General features: G+C 62.9%; 1 protein-coding gene across 4 annotated transcripts; it reads left to right on the forward strand.

The window, feature by feature from the left end:
* Window positions 1-241: 241 nt before the first annotated feature.
* U2AF2 (U2 small nuclear RNA auxiliary factor 2) lies at window positions 242-14161 on the forward strand. 4 transcript variants are annotated; one of them, XM_020869229.2, is made up of 12 exons: window positions 242-1289; window positions 4806-4941; window positions 5431-5475; window positions 5720-5823; window positions 5938-6089; window positions 7224-7340; window positions 7464-7602; window positions 10426-10505; window positions 10595-10717; window positions 10875-10973; window positions 11092-11340; window positions 13424-14161. In XM_020869229.2, the coding sequence occupies exons 1-12, from the start codon at window positions 1241-1243 to the stop codon at window positions 13556-13558; spliced, it is 1428 nt and encodes a 475-aa protein (XP_020724888.1). In that variant the 5' UTR covers window positions 242-1240; the 3' UTR covers window positions 13559-14161. The 4 variants fall into 4 exon arrangements, with proteins under 4 accessions (XP_020724888.1, XP_070306466.1, XP_070306467.1 ...); XM_020869230.2 differs by having other exon boundaries at window positions 1071-1289; window positions 10875-10961; XM_070450365.1 differs by lacking the exon at window positions 5431-5475.
* The last annotated feature ends 53 nt before the right edge of the window (window positions 14162-14214 follow it).

Below are 14214 nucleotides of genomic sequence, written 5' to 3' on the forward strand. Positions count from 1 at the left end.
GCGCCTGCGCGGCGGGAGGGGCAAGCGCGCCGGTGCGGTTGCCACGGCAACTAGTAGAGGGGCGGCCTAGCCTAACGGTCGGGAATGCGGTGCCCTCCCCGGGGGAAAAAGGGGAAGACTCGCGCACGCGCGCTGAGGGCTCTGGAAGCGGGGGTGGGGGGCCCTTCTGGAGCAGCTGAGAAACCTCGGCTCAGACCGACGTCTACGCAGGCGCAGAAGCCCATCTCGCCCCCCCTCCCCGCCTCTTTCACCCTGCGCAGGCGCACGAAGCCGCGCTGGCAACCTCCGCAGCGGCCGCGCGCACCCTTTACTCCGCTGGCTGCTTTTGTCTCGCGCAGCCTTCTTAGGCCCTTCGCAGGGCCGGCCCTTCTTTTCCTCCCCTTTCCCCACCCGGAGAGTCAGGTGCCGAGAGCTGGGACGCTACCCTTCCCCATTTCCTCTCCCCTGACCCACCTCGCCTCCGTCCTCCCTCCCTTTTCGGTTCCCGGAGCCGGAAGGAGCCGAAGCCCTGACGGAAAAAACCGAAGCTGTCACCCGTGAGTGGGGGGGGGGGGTCTTCCCGAAGTGGTGGCGGAAGGAGCCGAAGTTCTCCGAGAGGGGAGGAGCGTGCCACTGGAATCTCCGGAAGGAGCCGAAGTTTGGAAACAGCTTGATCTCTGGCTGGGTCCGAAGGCGAGCGCCGGAAACCTTCGGAAAGTGCCGAATCCGGGACGGTTAGGACTGTCAGAAGTAGCCGATTCGCTTGGACTGGCCGGCGGAGAAGAGCGGGGAGAATCAGCGCTAGCAAAGGGACGGTTTGAATTTTCAGAAGAAGTCGGATTCTTAGAGGGGGCTGGGTGCAGAGGAACGCGAGGACCTCCGAAAACGTCCGAACGTGGAAGAGCTAATATCCGAAAAGTTGCGAAAACTTGGGAGAGTCCGTGAAACCCTCACTTCGGGTGTTTTCGGAAGCAGCCGTAGTCACCGCTCCGGACGCTTTCCTCTACGGTCCGGAAATAGCCGACGCGTTTCGGAGTCAGACCCTGGGGGGGAGGGGCACCTCGCGGGCGCGCAGGCGGGGAGGGGCGGAGCCGGGGCGGGGCGGGGCGGGCAGCCAGGCCTTGATTAGGTAGGAGGCGGTGGAACGCCGGCGGCGGCCGGAAGTAGCCGAAGCTAGCGGCGGAAGTAGCCGAAGCGGCCGGAGCGGGCGCGCGGCAAGGCGAAGCGAAAGCTGCACAGCGCCCTACGCGGCCGCCTCAGCATGTCGGACTTCGACGAGTTCGAGCGGCAGCTCAACGAGAATAAGCAAGGTGAGAGCGCCGGAGGAGAGGGGCAGCGGGCGGGGCGGCTCTTGGCTTCCCTCCGTGTCCCCCGCCATTTTCCCCGTCGTTTTCCCCTCTTCTCAGGGCCGCGCGGCGCACCCCCCCTCCCGTCCCGCAGCGCGCGCCTCGCTCACGTGACCGCCCGGCGTGCCGCGCGCGGCGGGGAGGGGGCGGCGGGCGCGGACCCGGACGCATGCGCACCGCGCTCCGTTCCGCTTCCAGGCGGGCTCGCCTGGTGTCACCTCGTGGACTTCATGCGTTTTTTAATCTGGAAAGGAGATTGTATAGATGAGTCCCGCAACTCCTCTTTTTCGCCCGACGCCCTGGCACTTCCGCTTCCGGCTGGGTCCTCGGCCTGGTTCTCCACGCCCCCTTTGTCCCAAAATGGCGGTCGTGGGTACCCTTTCACGTGGGCGCTGGCAGTGCCGCGTGGGGAGCACCTCTCGACACGGCGCCTTTGCTCCTCGTTCTGCTCACTGGCCTCCTGGGCCCCGCGGTCCGCCGGGGTCGGGCACCAGCGTCGGCGCCGGTGGAAGAGACCGCATTGTCCGAGCTCCGTGGCCCTCCCGCACCCCTGCACCCCTTCTCGGGGCCCTGGCTCCCCCAGCGGTCGCAGTGCGGACTGTTTGCCTGTCATCGCTCCCCACGGCCCGCACTATCGCACCAGCCTCTTAAATCTCAGCGTGGAGCGGACACTTGGACACTGAGCAAGGAGGGGGCTCGCTTCACTTTGGAGGGTGGGAGGCGCGTCCCCCTCGGGAGACGCCAAGTCCAAGAACGGGGCCGTGATTAGTTTGGGGACCCCAAGAACGTTAGCGCTGGGAGAGGTGTAGGACAGTTAGCAGGTTTCCTTGCCGCCTTAATCCGGTTTGAGAGTGAAGAAACTTAAGTAGAGGGAAGGTGGCGGGCTTGAGGCTTACTCTGCTTGTGTCTGGAGCGCCGAGTGAGGGGCGCTGGGATTCCCCTTTTGGCCCAGCCCGAGGTTGGGGAGGGGGTGGCTGGATCAGTAGTCTGTGCCTGGGGAAGCGCACCCACAGGGTGTCGGTCACGTACGTGGTGCACTGCTTAACAGCACTGACTTTGGAGGGGAGCAGACGCGGGTTCTAGTACCTAATGAGTTACCGAGTATTTGTGGGCCTGTTTTTCCTTCGTGTAGTGGACGGCTTTTTTTTTTTTTTTTTGGTTTCTAAAATGTTGGAATTAACAGATGATAGTAATAATAGTTAAGGTTTCAGCACCCACCACGTGTCACGGACATTGCTAAGCTCTTCTGCAGTTTTCCTGAGTGGATTCTTGTAACACTTCTGTGAGGCTGAAGTGATTTCCTGCCCTTCGCAGAGGAGGAAACAGGCTCAAGAATAAAAGCTTTCCCAGATTTCAGCTAATCAGAGGCAGAGCTGAGATTCAGCGGGGCAACATGCCGACAGTATGTGGCATGTGGCTTGGCCTCCTTTAAGTGCCCAGTAAGTGATACCTTTTCAACAGTGAAATCGTTCCTAGGGCTCACTCAGGGACGAAGTGTGGAGGCGCATTTCCAGATGTCCCCAAGCCGTACACCTAGGGGTGCCCGCGAGCCTCATTTAAATAAGAGGAGAAAACGGGTTTAGAGGTGTGGTTGCTGTTGCACGGTTTTGTGCAGGATAGCTGAAACGACGCCTGAGCCTGCGGGGCTGCAGAGATGCGTCCTGCCAGGCTGGACAGCCAGAGCTGATGGAGCTGCGTTGGGGCACTGACACTCGCGGTCTGGTCTCTGCCTGGGTGTCCCCTCAGCCTGGGCACGTCCCTGGGGTTGGCGAGTTGTTCCCACAACGAGGTGGCCGTGGCATTTAGAGCAGCCGAGCTCCTTTCCTGTTCTGATCTGTGCTGGATCATTCTCTGTGTGTGTGTGTGTGTGTGTGTGTGTGTGTGTGTGTGTGTGTGTGTGTGTTGGGGTGGGGGCGGGGGTTACCCTTGCCTTATGGGCAGCTTTGCCCACGTGCTGCTCTGCCTGAGTCTGTCTTGGCGGTCCTGCCTCTTCCAGGCCTCAGCCCCTGAGACTTGGGTTCCGTGTCTGTGTCCATGGCACCCGGCGGGCGCCGCTGTTTCCTGTGGGACCACCTCTCTCTGCCTGTCTGTTTCTGAGCCTCAGCTGCAGGGAAGGGTCTCTGCCTGACTTGGAAGTGGGGAGCCAGAGGCCCAGAACCGTGTCGTCCACCCCCCTTCCAGGGCCAGGACGCTCCTTACACTGCTTGCACGTCCCTCCTGGTGTTAGTCTTGGATGTATTTTTCATGTTTAGTCTTTTCATCTTTGAGGAGGCAATTCCACCATCACTCGTGGTTCTGGCCAGGCCCTAATGGGTTTGCCTGTTTCATGTCTAGAGGTGTTGCCCATGCCTAGCTGCCCTTAAACTTTAAGGGTTCACATTCAGGCTTCACCTGTATCCAGGCTTTTTGGCCAGTGCAAGTCACATGACCTCCCTGAGCCTCAGTTTTCTCTTGTAAGCGAGATCCCCCCCCCCCCCCCAAGTGTTTTCCCACAGTAACCCGGGGAGTAAAACCAGTAGAGTCTGGTTTTAGCATCTGAATGTTTGCAACGAGGTTTTTTTCCTTTCCCGGGTGCGTCTGTAGCTTGTTTTACTGTTAAAACTCATTCATAAAAGCTCATGGTAGTTGCCTTGGAAGAGCATGAGAGTTGAAGCAGTACGCGTGAGGCTTTGACAACCTCTCCTTGTTGCCCCCGCCTCCTGGTAAAATGAACTGGAGTCTGAGCATACTGGAGGAACCAGTGTTGTCTTTGAACCGAGGGACTGGGCTACAGACCGCCTGGGGCAGGAGCCGCGTGCCTCGCAGGGTGGCGGGCTGATGGGGGAAGGAGGGGAGGTTGAAGGCCCGGGCTGTAGCGGCCGTGGGGCGCTGTGGACCAAGCGCCCACACAGCTCCTGCGTCTTTGACACCCGGGGCGGTGGGCGGGGCATCCAGAAGGTCCTCGGTTGGTGGGCGGGGCCTCCAAGGAGGGCGTTCCGCTTGGTGGGTGGGGATGGGTGGGTGCCCCGCCCCCCGGGGCTGCCCGGCCCCGCCTGGCCTGACGCGGGCCTGAGGTGGGGCGCGGGCTGGCTGGTTGCGGAGGACGCTCCTGAGGGGTCGCCGGGTCCCTTCAGGAAAACATCACTGGGTCTCTTGATTCCCCAGCGTCTAGCCCTGCCCCTCTCAGGGACGACCCTGGGTCAGGCCCCTCAGCCCTGGAGGGGGACCAGGAGCCAGCCTCCTCTGTCTTCTCTGGCCCCCCAGCTCCTCCTGAGCAGACTCAGGTACCTTACGCCCCGGGGCCCTGCTAGGCCCTGTTCCCTCAGGTAACTGCTCCCGCCTGGCCCCCAGGGCCCTCGGGCTCCCTCTTGGACAGGAAGCCTGCCGCCCCGCCCTCCGCGAGCCCTTCCCCGTGGGGGTGGCCTCCCGGGCTGGGGCGCGCGGCCTCGGGGGCGGGCGGGCCGGGCTGCCCCCGCCCAGCTCACGGCCCTTTCCCCGCAGAGCGCGACAAGGAGAACCGGCACCGCAAGCGCAGCCACAGCCGCTCCCGGAGCCGGGACCGCAAGCGTCGCAGCCGGAGCCGTGACCGCCGCAACCGGGACCAGCGCAGCGCCTCCCGGGACAGGCGGCGCCGCAGGTACCAGGGCGGCAGGGCTGCGTCCGGGCCGCAGGCCCCTCTCCACGCCGGGCTAGGGGCTCTGCTGTCGTGTCTGGACGCTTTCTTCTCTCTGCGGGGCTGCCGGGGGCGAGTCTGGGGTCAGGGCCCCCCTTCCCCTGTCTGGTCTGGGTTCTCCGTCGGCTTCCCGGGCTGTGCTCTGCTTCCCCAGGGCAGGGAGGCGTCTCTCGGGACAGCTCTCTGCTCTGACGCCTCTTCCCTTCCCAGGCTGACCCCCATTCTCTCTGTCACGAGTGGAAGGGCGGGTGGGGGGTGCCCCGCCTCCTCCCACCTCAGCCTCTCCAGCTGGAAGGTGGTCTGTCCGGCCCTCCTTCCTTACTCGTGGCTGGGGGGCTTGGGGGCGATGCCCTGCCCCAGCCCTGGGGCTCAGTGCCCTCGGGGGGGTGCGGCGTCCGGGGGAGATGAGGGTCCCCAGTCATCCCTCCCCACACCTTTCCCTCCCACCCCCAGCAAACCTTTGACCAGAGGCGCTAAAGAGGAGCACGGTGGATTGATGTGAGCTTCTCTTCTGCCCCTTCCCCCCACGCCCTCCCCCGCCTCCCCCGCGCACCCCGCCCTGTCCTCCCCCGCCCGCCCGAGCACCGGGAAGAGTCCCCTGCCCAGAACGGGCCGGCCCTGACCGCGTCCTCTCTCTCCTGGAGAGCCAAGCCGGGGCCGAGGGGAGCCTGGGGGGCCCGCAGGCCCACCTTTGGTCAGACTGAGGTCGCCCCGCCCCACTCTCCCCTCCCGCCTCCCCCAGTCGCTCCCCCCGCCACGAGAAGAAGAAGAAGGTCCGCAAATACTGGGACGTGCCGCCGCCGGGCTTCGAGCACATCACCCCCATGCAGTACAAGGCCATGCAAGGTGGGCTCCGCACCTGGCCTGGGGGCCGGGGGGAGAGGGGCGAGGCCCTCAGCCGACCCGGCTCCGGGGTGGAGGTGCCCCCACGTCCTCTGACCCTTTCTGTCCCTCTTGAAGCTGCCGGTCAGATTCCAGCCACCGCCCTCCTCCCCACCATGACCCCCGACGGTCTGGCTGTGACGCCGACGCCGGTGCCCGTGGTCGGGAGCCAGATGACCAGACAGGCCCGACGACTCTACGTGGGCAACATCCCCTTCGGCATCACTGAGGTACTGCCCTCCCCTGCCCCCTGCTGCCCCCCTGCCCCCCCTTCCTGTGCCCGCTGTTCCTCCCTCCCTCCGTTCCCTCCCCCAGCCTGCACGGGTCAGACTCTGCGCCTGCAAGGCCCACCGGCCCCCTCCCCGACGGACGATGGAGTTGAGCCAGCCAGGGGCCGGGCTGGGTGGCCCTCTCCTCCCTCCTCTTCCCTCTCCCGTCTCCCCTCCCCAGCCTCCTCCAGCTGCCCAGGGATCAAGCACACACATAAGGTACCCACGAGTCCGTGGTCCGAGTCCGTGTGGAGAGACAGAGAGGGAGACACGCACGCACACACACGCAGACGCACGCCCCAGCCTCTCTGACACGCCTCTTGTTCTCTGCCGCCTCCCCGTCCTCTCCCCCACCCCTCCATGGTCGCTGCTCTGATTTTGATCGCCCTGACCTCCCCCCCTTCCCCACCACTCCTGTCCCCTCCCCTCTCCCTACCCCTTCCCATGGCGCCCCGAGAATCCCGAGATCAAAGAGTTGTTTCCATTTCTCTTTAAAGTGAAATATTGTGGGGCTGAGATCCCTCGTAGCAACAAAAAGTTTGCTACCATCGGCGAAGGCAAGTAAGGTCCATTCTGACTTTCTCAACCTGCACTTTGCTGCATTTGATAAACCAGCCCCCGACTCCAGGACCAGATCCCTCCACATCACTCTTCTCTCCCCCCTCCCCGCCCCGCCCTGCGCCCTACCCCTCTCTCTGATCCTCCGTGTGTTCTGCCTGCTGGTGCTCCACTTCATGCCATTTCTCTCCTGCTGTCGCCACTGGATGTTTCTTCTACACTTTCCGTCTCTGTTTTCTCGCCTCTCCCTCTTGTTTCCTGCTTCTTTCTGATGACCTCCCTTTTTCCCCGGTTGGGGTCCTGTGGCTGTCCCCACACCTCTGGCCCCTGGCTGTCTCCTGTGCTGCCCTCCCCCCCCTCCCGCCCCTGTTTCTTTCATCTTTCTCCTGCGTTTGTCCCCACTACTGATTTCTGCCCCCACCCGGACTCCACTGTCCCCCCTCCCCCCCACACCCCTCTGTGTCTCCCTCTCTCACCCTTCCCCTCCTCTCTCCACCTCCCCTCCCCGCCCCCCCCTGTCTCCTCTCTCCTCTGCAGGAGGCCATGATGGATTTCTTCAACGCTCAGATGCGGCTGGGGGGGCTGACGCAGGCCCCCGGCAACCCTGTTTTGGCCGTGCAGATTAACCAGGACAAGAACTTTGCCTTCTTAGAGGTGAGCAGGCCTTGTTCCCACCGGGCCCTTCTGCAGTCTGCTTGCCACCCGGCTGTGGTCTTGGCACCCTTGGGTGGGCTCTGACGGGCCCCTCACCACCTCCTTTCCTGTCTTTTCCTTCAGTTCCGCTCAGTGGACGAGACCACCCAGGCCATGGCCTTCGACGGCATCATCTTCCAGGGCCAGTCGCTGAAGATCCGCAGGCCTCATGACTACCAGCCCCTGCCGGGCATGTCGGAGAACCCCTCTGTCTACGTGCCTGGTGAGTGGAATTGGGGGTGCCTGAAGGGTGTGCAGGGCCAGCCCGGGGACTCTCAGCCTGTCGGGGGCTGGGGCAGCCCGAGGGTCTTGGGAGAAGTGGGATGCTCTGAGCCCTCAGGCCAGTGCAAGCGTGCTGGAGCCCATGGGGATGCCCGTGTGTCCGCTGAGCTCCTCCGCGGGCCAGATGGGTGGCTGTCCCCTCCTTTCCTGTCTCGAGGCTTCTGCTCACCCCTTGCTTGGAGCCGGACTGCCCGCCGTGGTTAGTGTCATCTGGGTAGGTGGGCAGCAAAGCAGGCCTGGGTGGCCAGAGTCTGCTCTCTGTTGGGCCGGAGAGTCACTGTGGTTTGCAGCTGCGTTGTCTCTGGTGAAGCTTCTCTGTCACTCGGGCCTGAGTGTCCACAGATGCTGGTGTTGGGGGCCGTGTCACACCAACGGTGTAAAAGGCCCTTCTGGAAAGCTCTCAGACCAAGCAGGAGTGGCACGTGGCCGCACCGGGCCTGCATGCTGTGCCGAAGGGTGGGCCTGTGTTTGTCCCACGCCCTGGGTGGAGAACAGTCTGTGCTGGCTGAGGTTCACACCCAAGGGTGCCTTTTGGAAGCAGTCAGTTCCTCCCCTTGTGAAGCCAGGGGTGCGGGGCGCAGTGAGGGCGGCCCCTGGGGACCACCTGGCTCCTCTGGTCCCCACTGAGAGTGTGGGGAGGCCAGCTGTCCTGGGAGCTTGTGGGAGGCCCTGGCCTGCTGCTGACTTGCCAAGTTTTCTGTGCACGTGTGTCTGGGGGGATCAGGCCACAGGATGTCCTTCCGTGCCTCCCGGTGACCCGCATGCATCCTAAGCGTCCTGACGGAGGCTGGCCCGAGCCCACTGGGCCGGGCACCGGCCGGGGGTGCCCTGTGGGTGTGGTGGCGCCGTGACCGTCCCGTAGTACGGGGTTAGAGCTGCCTCTGTGCTGCAGAGCCGCCCTCCACCTGCAGAGTGCCTCAGCATGGCGCGCAGGCCTGCCTGTCACCTTTCTCCTGTGGGGGCCTGGCTCTGTCACTGCGGCCGGTCTCTTCTCCTGGGATTTGCCTCCATGGAGGGGCTGGCGGTTCAGCCACAGTGACCGGGGAGCGTGCTTCCTGGGCTGTGGAGGGGGCAGGAAGCCAGATTCTGCCTGTGGTGAAGCATTCTCAAACTAGAGAAGTTTCTCTGTAATTTTGAGGTTTTTTTTTAAACTTTATTTTTTGCTCTGCAAGTCTTTTTTGCAGGACTCTCTCTAGTTGCGATGCTTGTTGCAGCGGCTTCTCTTGTTATGGGGCTCGAGGGCGCTCAGGCATCAGTAGTTGCGTTGTGTGGGCTTTGTGGCCCCGAAGCAAGTGGGATCTTCCCGGGCCAGGGATTAAACCCTTGTGTTCTGAGTTGGCCGGTGGATTCTTAACTACTGGACCACCAGGCAAATCTTAAACACAGTATTTTGATTTTCCTTTTTATTCCAATGAAAAAGCTGACTATGATTGAAAGGGAGAAAGTGAAAGTGATAGTCGCTCAGTCCTGTCTGACTCTTTGTGGCCCCGTGGACTGTAGCCCGCCAGGCTCCTCTGTCCATGGGATTCTCTCGGCATGGATACTGGAGTGGGTTGCCATTCGCTTTTGCAGAGGATTTTCGTGACCCAGGGATCAAACCCTGGCTTCCCGCATTGCAAGCAGATTCTTGACTACTGAGCTACCTGGGAAGCCCCAGGGAGACGCATTTGATAAAATTCAACAGACGCTTTCGGTTGGAGAAGAAACAGTTCAGGACCCTGGATGGAAGGGGGGGTGCGGCCTGAGGCTTTGGACCTGTGTGGTCCAGAAGCGTCTGCAGTGGTTGGGGCCAGGCTTGGCCCTTGGATCTGGGCGAAGCTGACTGCCTTGGGAGGCTCCCGCCCTGGGCTCCGTCCGTCCTGCGGGCCAGGCTGGTGCTGGGGCAGCGAGGGCTCCTGCCGAGGAGGCGGCGACACCTGGGGAGGCTTCGGAGCCGAGGGGCAGGACAGGCGTGTGAGGCCAGACCTGGTGCCTGTATGGGAGAGCTGGGCAGGGCGTGGGTTCTGGGCACCCGCACAGCCCGGGGCCTCAGTCTGCATCGCATGACCTCAGGACCATGTGACCACGGCTGGGCTGTGGTGGCCAGGACGCGGCCTGCGCTCTCCTGAGCTGGACTGCCCGGAGTCCAGCGGCCTGTCGTTCTCATCCACCCACCCCGTCCCCCCAGGAGGAGCCTCGCTCCGGGTGGAATGCTGCTTCTCTGTGGTCCTCCGGGCCGGGTGGCCGGCTGCAGTGGGCCCTGAAGGCAGTCAGGAGCTGGCCGGCCAGGGCGCGGGCCCTGGGAGGTGGAGGACCCTGGGGGACTCGGGGGGGGGGGCAGGAGGGGGAGCCTCAGCAGGGGGCATGGCCAGTGGGTGCCTGGCGGTTCTGAGGCCTGCTCCGCTGAGGGGCCCCCATCTGACGCAGCTCAGGGTGCTGAGGGGGTGGGCACAGCCCAGCCTCACAGACGCAGAACGCTGGGCCCAAGGTCCCACCGGGCCAGGACCAAGAGCAAGGGCGGCAGACCCCGTGGGGGGGGGCCGGGGCTCTGAGCTGGGGCCAGAGGGGGAGGGGAGACCGTGGCCTGCGACCCTCCCTGGGGGCTGACAGCTCCCACAGCTTGGGGTGAGCGTGGTCACTGACCTGGCTCAGTGCACGGCTGTGCCCGCTGGTGTTGGGTGCCCTGAGGAGGGGGCTGGTGGCCAGGTGGGGGCCCCCCCGGAGACGTCTCCCAGGTCCCCATGATGACCGTGCCGGGAATTGCAACCTGTCCCCCCCCTGCCAGGAGTCGTGTCCACCGTGGTCCCGGACTCTGCACACAAGCTGTTCATCGGAGGCTTACCCAACTACCTGAATGACGACCAGGTAGGCCCTGGCCCTCCCCCCCTGCCCCGAAAGCTGATGGTGCCCCGGCCCCCCTACCCCGAAAGCTGACGGCACCTCGGCCCGCGCAGGTGAAAGAGCTGCTGACGTCGTTCGGGCCACTTAAGGCCTTCAACCTGGTCAAGGACAGTGCCACCGGGCTCTCCAAGGGCTACGCCTTCTGTGAGTACGTGGACATCAACGTCACGGACCAGGTGAGCCCGGCCCCAGCGCGCCCGACCCTGCTGTGGTCTCCCCTCAGGGCGAGGCGCGGGGCTCGCAGCTCTCCCCCTTCGCCGTGCCCTGCCTGCCCTGTAGCCCGGCTCTGACCCCGACCACCTCTCCCTGCCCTGGCCCTCCGCCCCACCACAGGCCATCGCGGGGCTGAATGGGATGCAGCTGGGAGATAAGAAGCTGCTGGTCCAGAGGGCGAGTGTGGGCGCCAAGAATGCTACGCTGGTGAGCCCCCTGGCACGTCATCTTCCATTGGCTCGGGGCACTGGGGGCGGGGAGGGAGGGGCTGGGGTGCTGGCGGGCCCCCCACCCTGGGGGCGGGCACCCCATGACCCCCGCCTCTGCTCCCCCACAGAGCACCATCAACCAGACCCCCGTGACCTTGCAAGTGCCCGGCCTGATGAGCTCGCAGGTGCAGATGGGCGGGCACCCGACGGAGGTGCTGTGCCTGATGAACATGGTGCTGCCCGAGGAGCTGCTGGACGACGAGGAGTACGAGGAGATCGTGGAGGACGTGCGCGACGAGTGTGGGAAGTACGGGCTCGTCAAGTCCATCGAGATCCCGCGGCCCGTGGACGGCGTGGAGGTGCCCGGCTGCGGGAAGGTGCGTGCTCACACATGCGCACACCCCCACACACAGGTGTGCGCTGCTCTGACCCTGGCAGTGTGTGAGGCAGCGGTGCAATGCTGTGGCCGAGCTCTCGTCTGCAGCGAAGCAACTTTGCCGCAAAACCTGCTCCTGTGTGCCCTTGTGCACGTGGTCAGCTCTCCTCAGGCACAGTGCGAAAAGCTGCCCCCAGCTGCAGTCCCTGTCCCTGGGCCGGCTCCACTGCTACGCTCGCTTAGGAGCCCCCAGCTCTTCCTTCCAGTTCGCTTCCTGGTTTCCAGACTCTGATTCTCGGCCCGCCGAGGCACGCTGGCTCTGCCACTGTTAAGGTGTCAGCATCTTGCCACACCCTGGGAAGCGTGTGTGCCTTGTGACCCCTGGCTGCTGTCTCGTGCATCTGCGGGGGCCTGGGGGCGGGGCGGGGCCCCCGGTTTAGCAGGAAGGGTGGCAGTGGTGAGGCCCACAGGAGGTCCTGAGCGGGCAGCACTGAGGGCACAGGGTCAGCCGGGGCGGGTGCAGGAGACCTCGGTGAGGTCTTCGCGTGGAGATGGGGGTGGGCGTGTAGCCCTGCGGAGCTGGGACTTCCCTGGTCAGGGTGACGGCAGGGTGGTCTTCGCGGCTCTGTGGACAGTCTGCCGTTGTCTGGCAGGAGGACGGGGAGAAGGCGTGTCAGTGCCTGGACCCTGTGTCTGCTCCGTGCGTGTTGGGGGTGGGGGTCATCACACGCTCAGACTTGGGGTGACGGGGCAGAACGGAAGCTGAGAAGCAGGGAGATGAGCAGGTCAGAGGAGAAGGGGTGATGCCGGGGGCTGGGGTCCCAGCGAGGTGCTGTGGGTTCAGAGGGCTGGATGAACTTGCTTTCTGAGTGTGGGGCCTGCAGTCGCTGGATGGACTGGCCCTGGGGCAGAGGAGCGGCTTGCCCAGGAGGTGCCTCCATGAGGTGGTCGTGGGGAAATGGATGGGAAGACCTTACCCGGTCTCTGGGATCCGCCTGTCAGATTTGTGTCTAACCTTTATTGTCATTCTTTTCAAACATACGGTAGTAGTAGAGAAACAGTCAGGGTGATAGTGACTGTACGAAATAATACTTAGGTCGGGTCAGAGCGCCCCATCGGCCAGCGTCAGGATGCCAGGGTCCTGACAGTCTTAATTTCTGCCTTTAGCTTCCCAGCTCCTCCTTTGTGTCTTTGCTGAAACAAAGCGTGTCTCGTGTCACTCGAGCACTTGCTCTCCGCCTGAGCCACTGCTGTCTCGGGTCTGGGGTCTGTGCTGCCACCTGGGCCCATCCCGCTCCACACGCCAGGAGCTGGTCGTGTCCTGCACCCGGTGTGACGGTGCCCCCTGGGGACACATCCACCTTGGCTGAGAACTGCTATAAACAGGATGAAAACATTTTTATTTTAAAAAACCCACGTGATACCGTTTGTATCTCTCTACCCAGGCATGTTTGAGTTCCATTATGTCTCAGAGATGTCTTTTTACAGTTGTTTTGATCAAAGAAAAAACCCTGCCAGTTGGATTCAGACTCTTCTTTTTTGGGCATGCCGTTTTTGCTTGTCGCAGCATGGCGTGTTTTCTAGAATTCTCCGTTTCCCCTTGTTCTGAATTAGACTGGTTGTGTCTGCCCTTCCTCCACTTCTGTCAGCTGCTGATTCAAGCAGGATGATAATCTTGACTAGATCAAGGTTCAGGTTTTTTCTTTGGAATCAGCCTGGGTGTGAATAGCAATTGCTGAGCCTTCCTTATATCATCCCTTGTCTAGGGGAGACACCATGGCCCCTGGGGACTGGGGAGCACCCAGGGGTGCCTAGTGCATATAGACTGCTCTCCTTGAGCCTGCCCCGTGCCCTGCCCTTTGGGCTCTTGGCTCAAGCCTGCCTCTGCTCTCCACGCCCCTGTGTTCTGTCTGTCTTTGATCCTGGGGCGCTGGAGTGTGTTGGGTGAATGTCCTTGCACCTGCGGTGAGGCCGCTTTCCAGCCCTCTTCCTCCCGCGGAGTTCTGGGTTTGGGTGGGTGCTGCTGGTTGCTGAGAGGGAGCTAAGAGGCCTGGGTCTTCACAAGCTGGGTCTTGTTCCTACAGATCTTCGTGGAGTTCACCTCTGTGTTTGACTGCCAGAAAGCCATGCAGGGCCTGACGGGTCGCAAGTTCGCCAACAGAGTGGTCGTCACAAAATACTGTGACCCCGACTCTTACCACCGCCGGGACTTCTGGTAGAGGCGGCGGGGGAGGGCAGGGGCGGAACAGGCTGGGGGCTTCTCCTCCCCTTCCTGCTCCCCCCATTTTCCCCCTCTGAAGACGATGGGCAAAGGAGTGACCGCCGAATGACAGCCGGCAGCAACTGGAATGGCAGCAATTAAGGGTGGGGGCGGGCTGGGGATGGGGCGGGGCGGGGACTGGGGAAGTGCGCACACAGACCCACACAGACACACGCACCCACAGACACAGAGGGAAGGGCGGGGAGTGGGCGACAGCAGGGCGGGGTCGGACCCCCACAGCCCCTCCCTGAAGCAGTCTTCTCCCGGATACCCCCTTTATCTTACCCTCCCCCACTGTAGAAACAGCGTGTTTATATTTTATGGCCAAACTCTTTTCAATTTTGTTGTCCGGTCCGGTACCTTGCCCCTTCCCTCTCAGGACCACAGCTCCCGTCCTCCTGGCCTCTGGTCCTCGCCCCGTTGTCCTGGTTTCTTAAGTAGTTGATTCTCTCTAGTCTCCTGGACCTGCCCCCCCACCCCATGGCCCCTGTCCCTCTCCTCTCTGTGGCAGTTTCATATTTGCTAAGACGAATTTGCTCATTAAACATTTTGTTGTATTTTACTTTATGGAGCTGCTCCGTGTCCCGTGTGTGTGAACCCTCCGCTCTCCAGGTC

This window comes from Odocoileus virginianus, chromosome 20 (genome assembly GCF_023699985.2).
Source record: "Odocoileus virginianus isolate 20LAN1187 ecotype Illinois chromosome 20, Ovbor_1.2, whole genome shotgun sequence".
NCBI classification, from domain to species: Eukaryota; Metazoa; Chordata; class Mammalia; order Artiodactyla; family Cervidae; genus Odocoileus; species Odocoileus virginianus.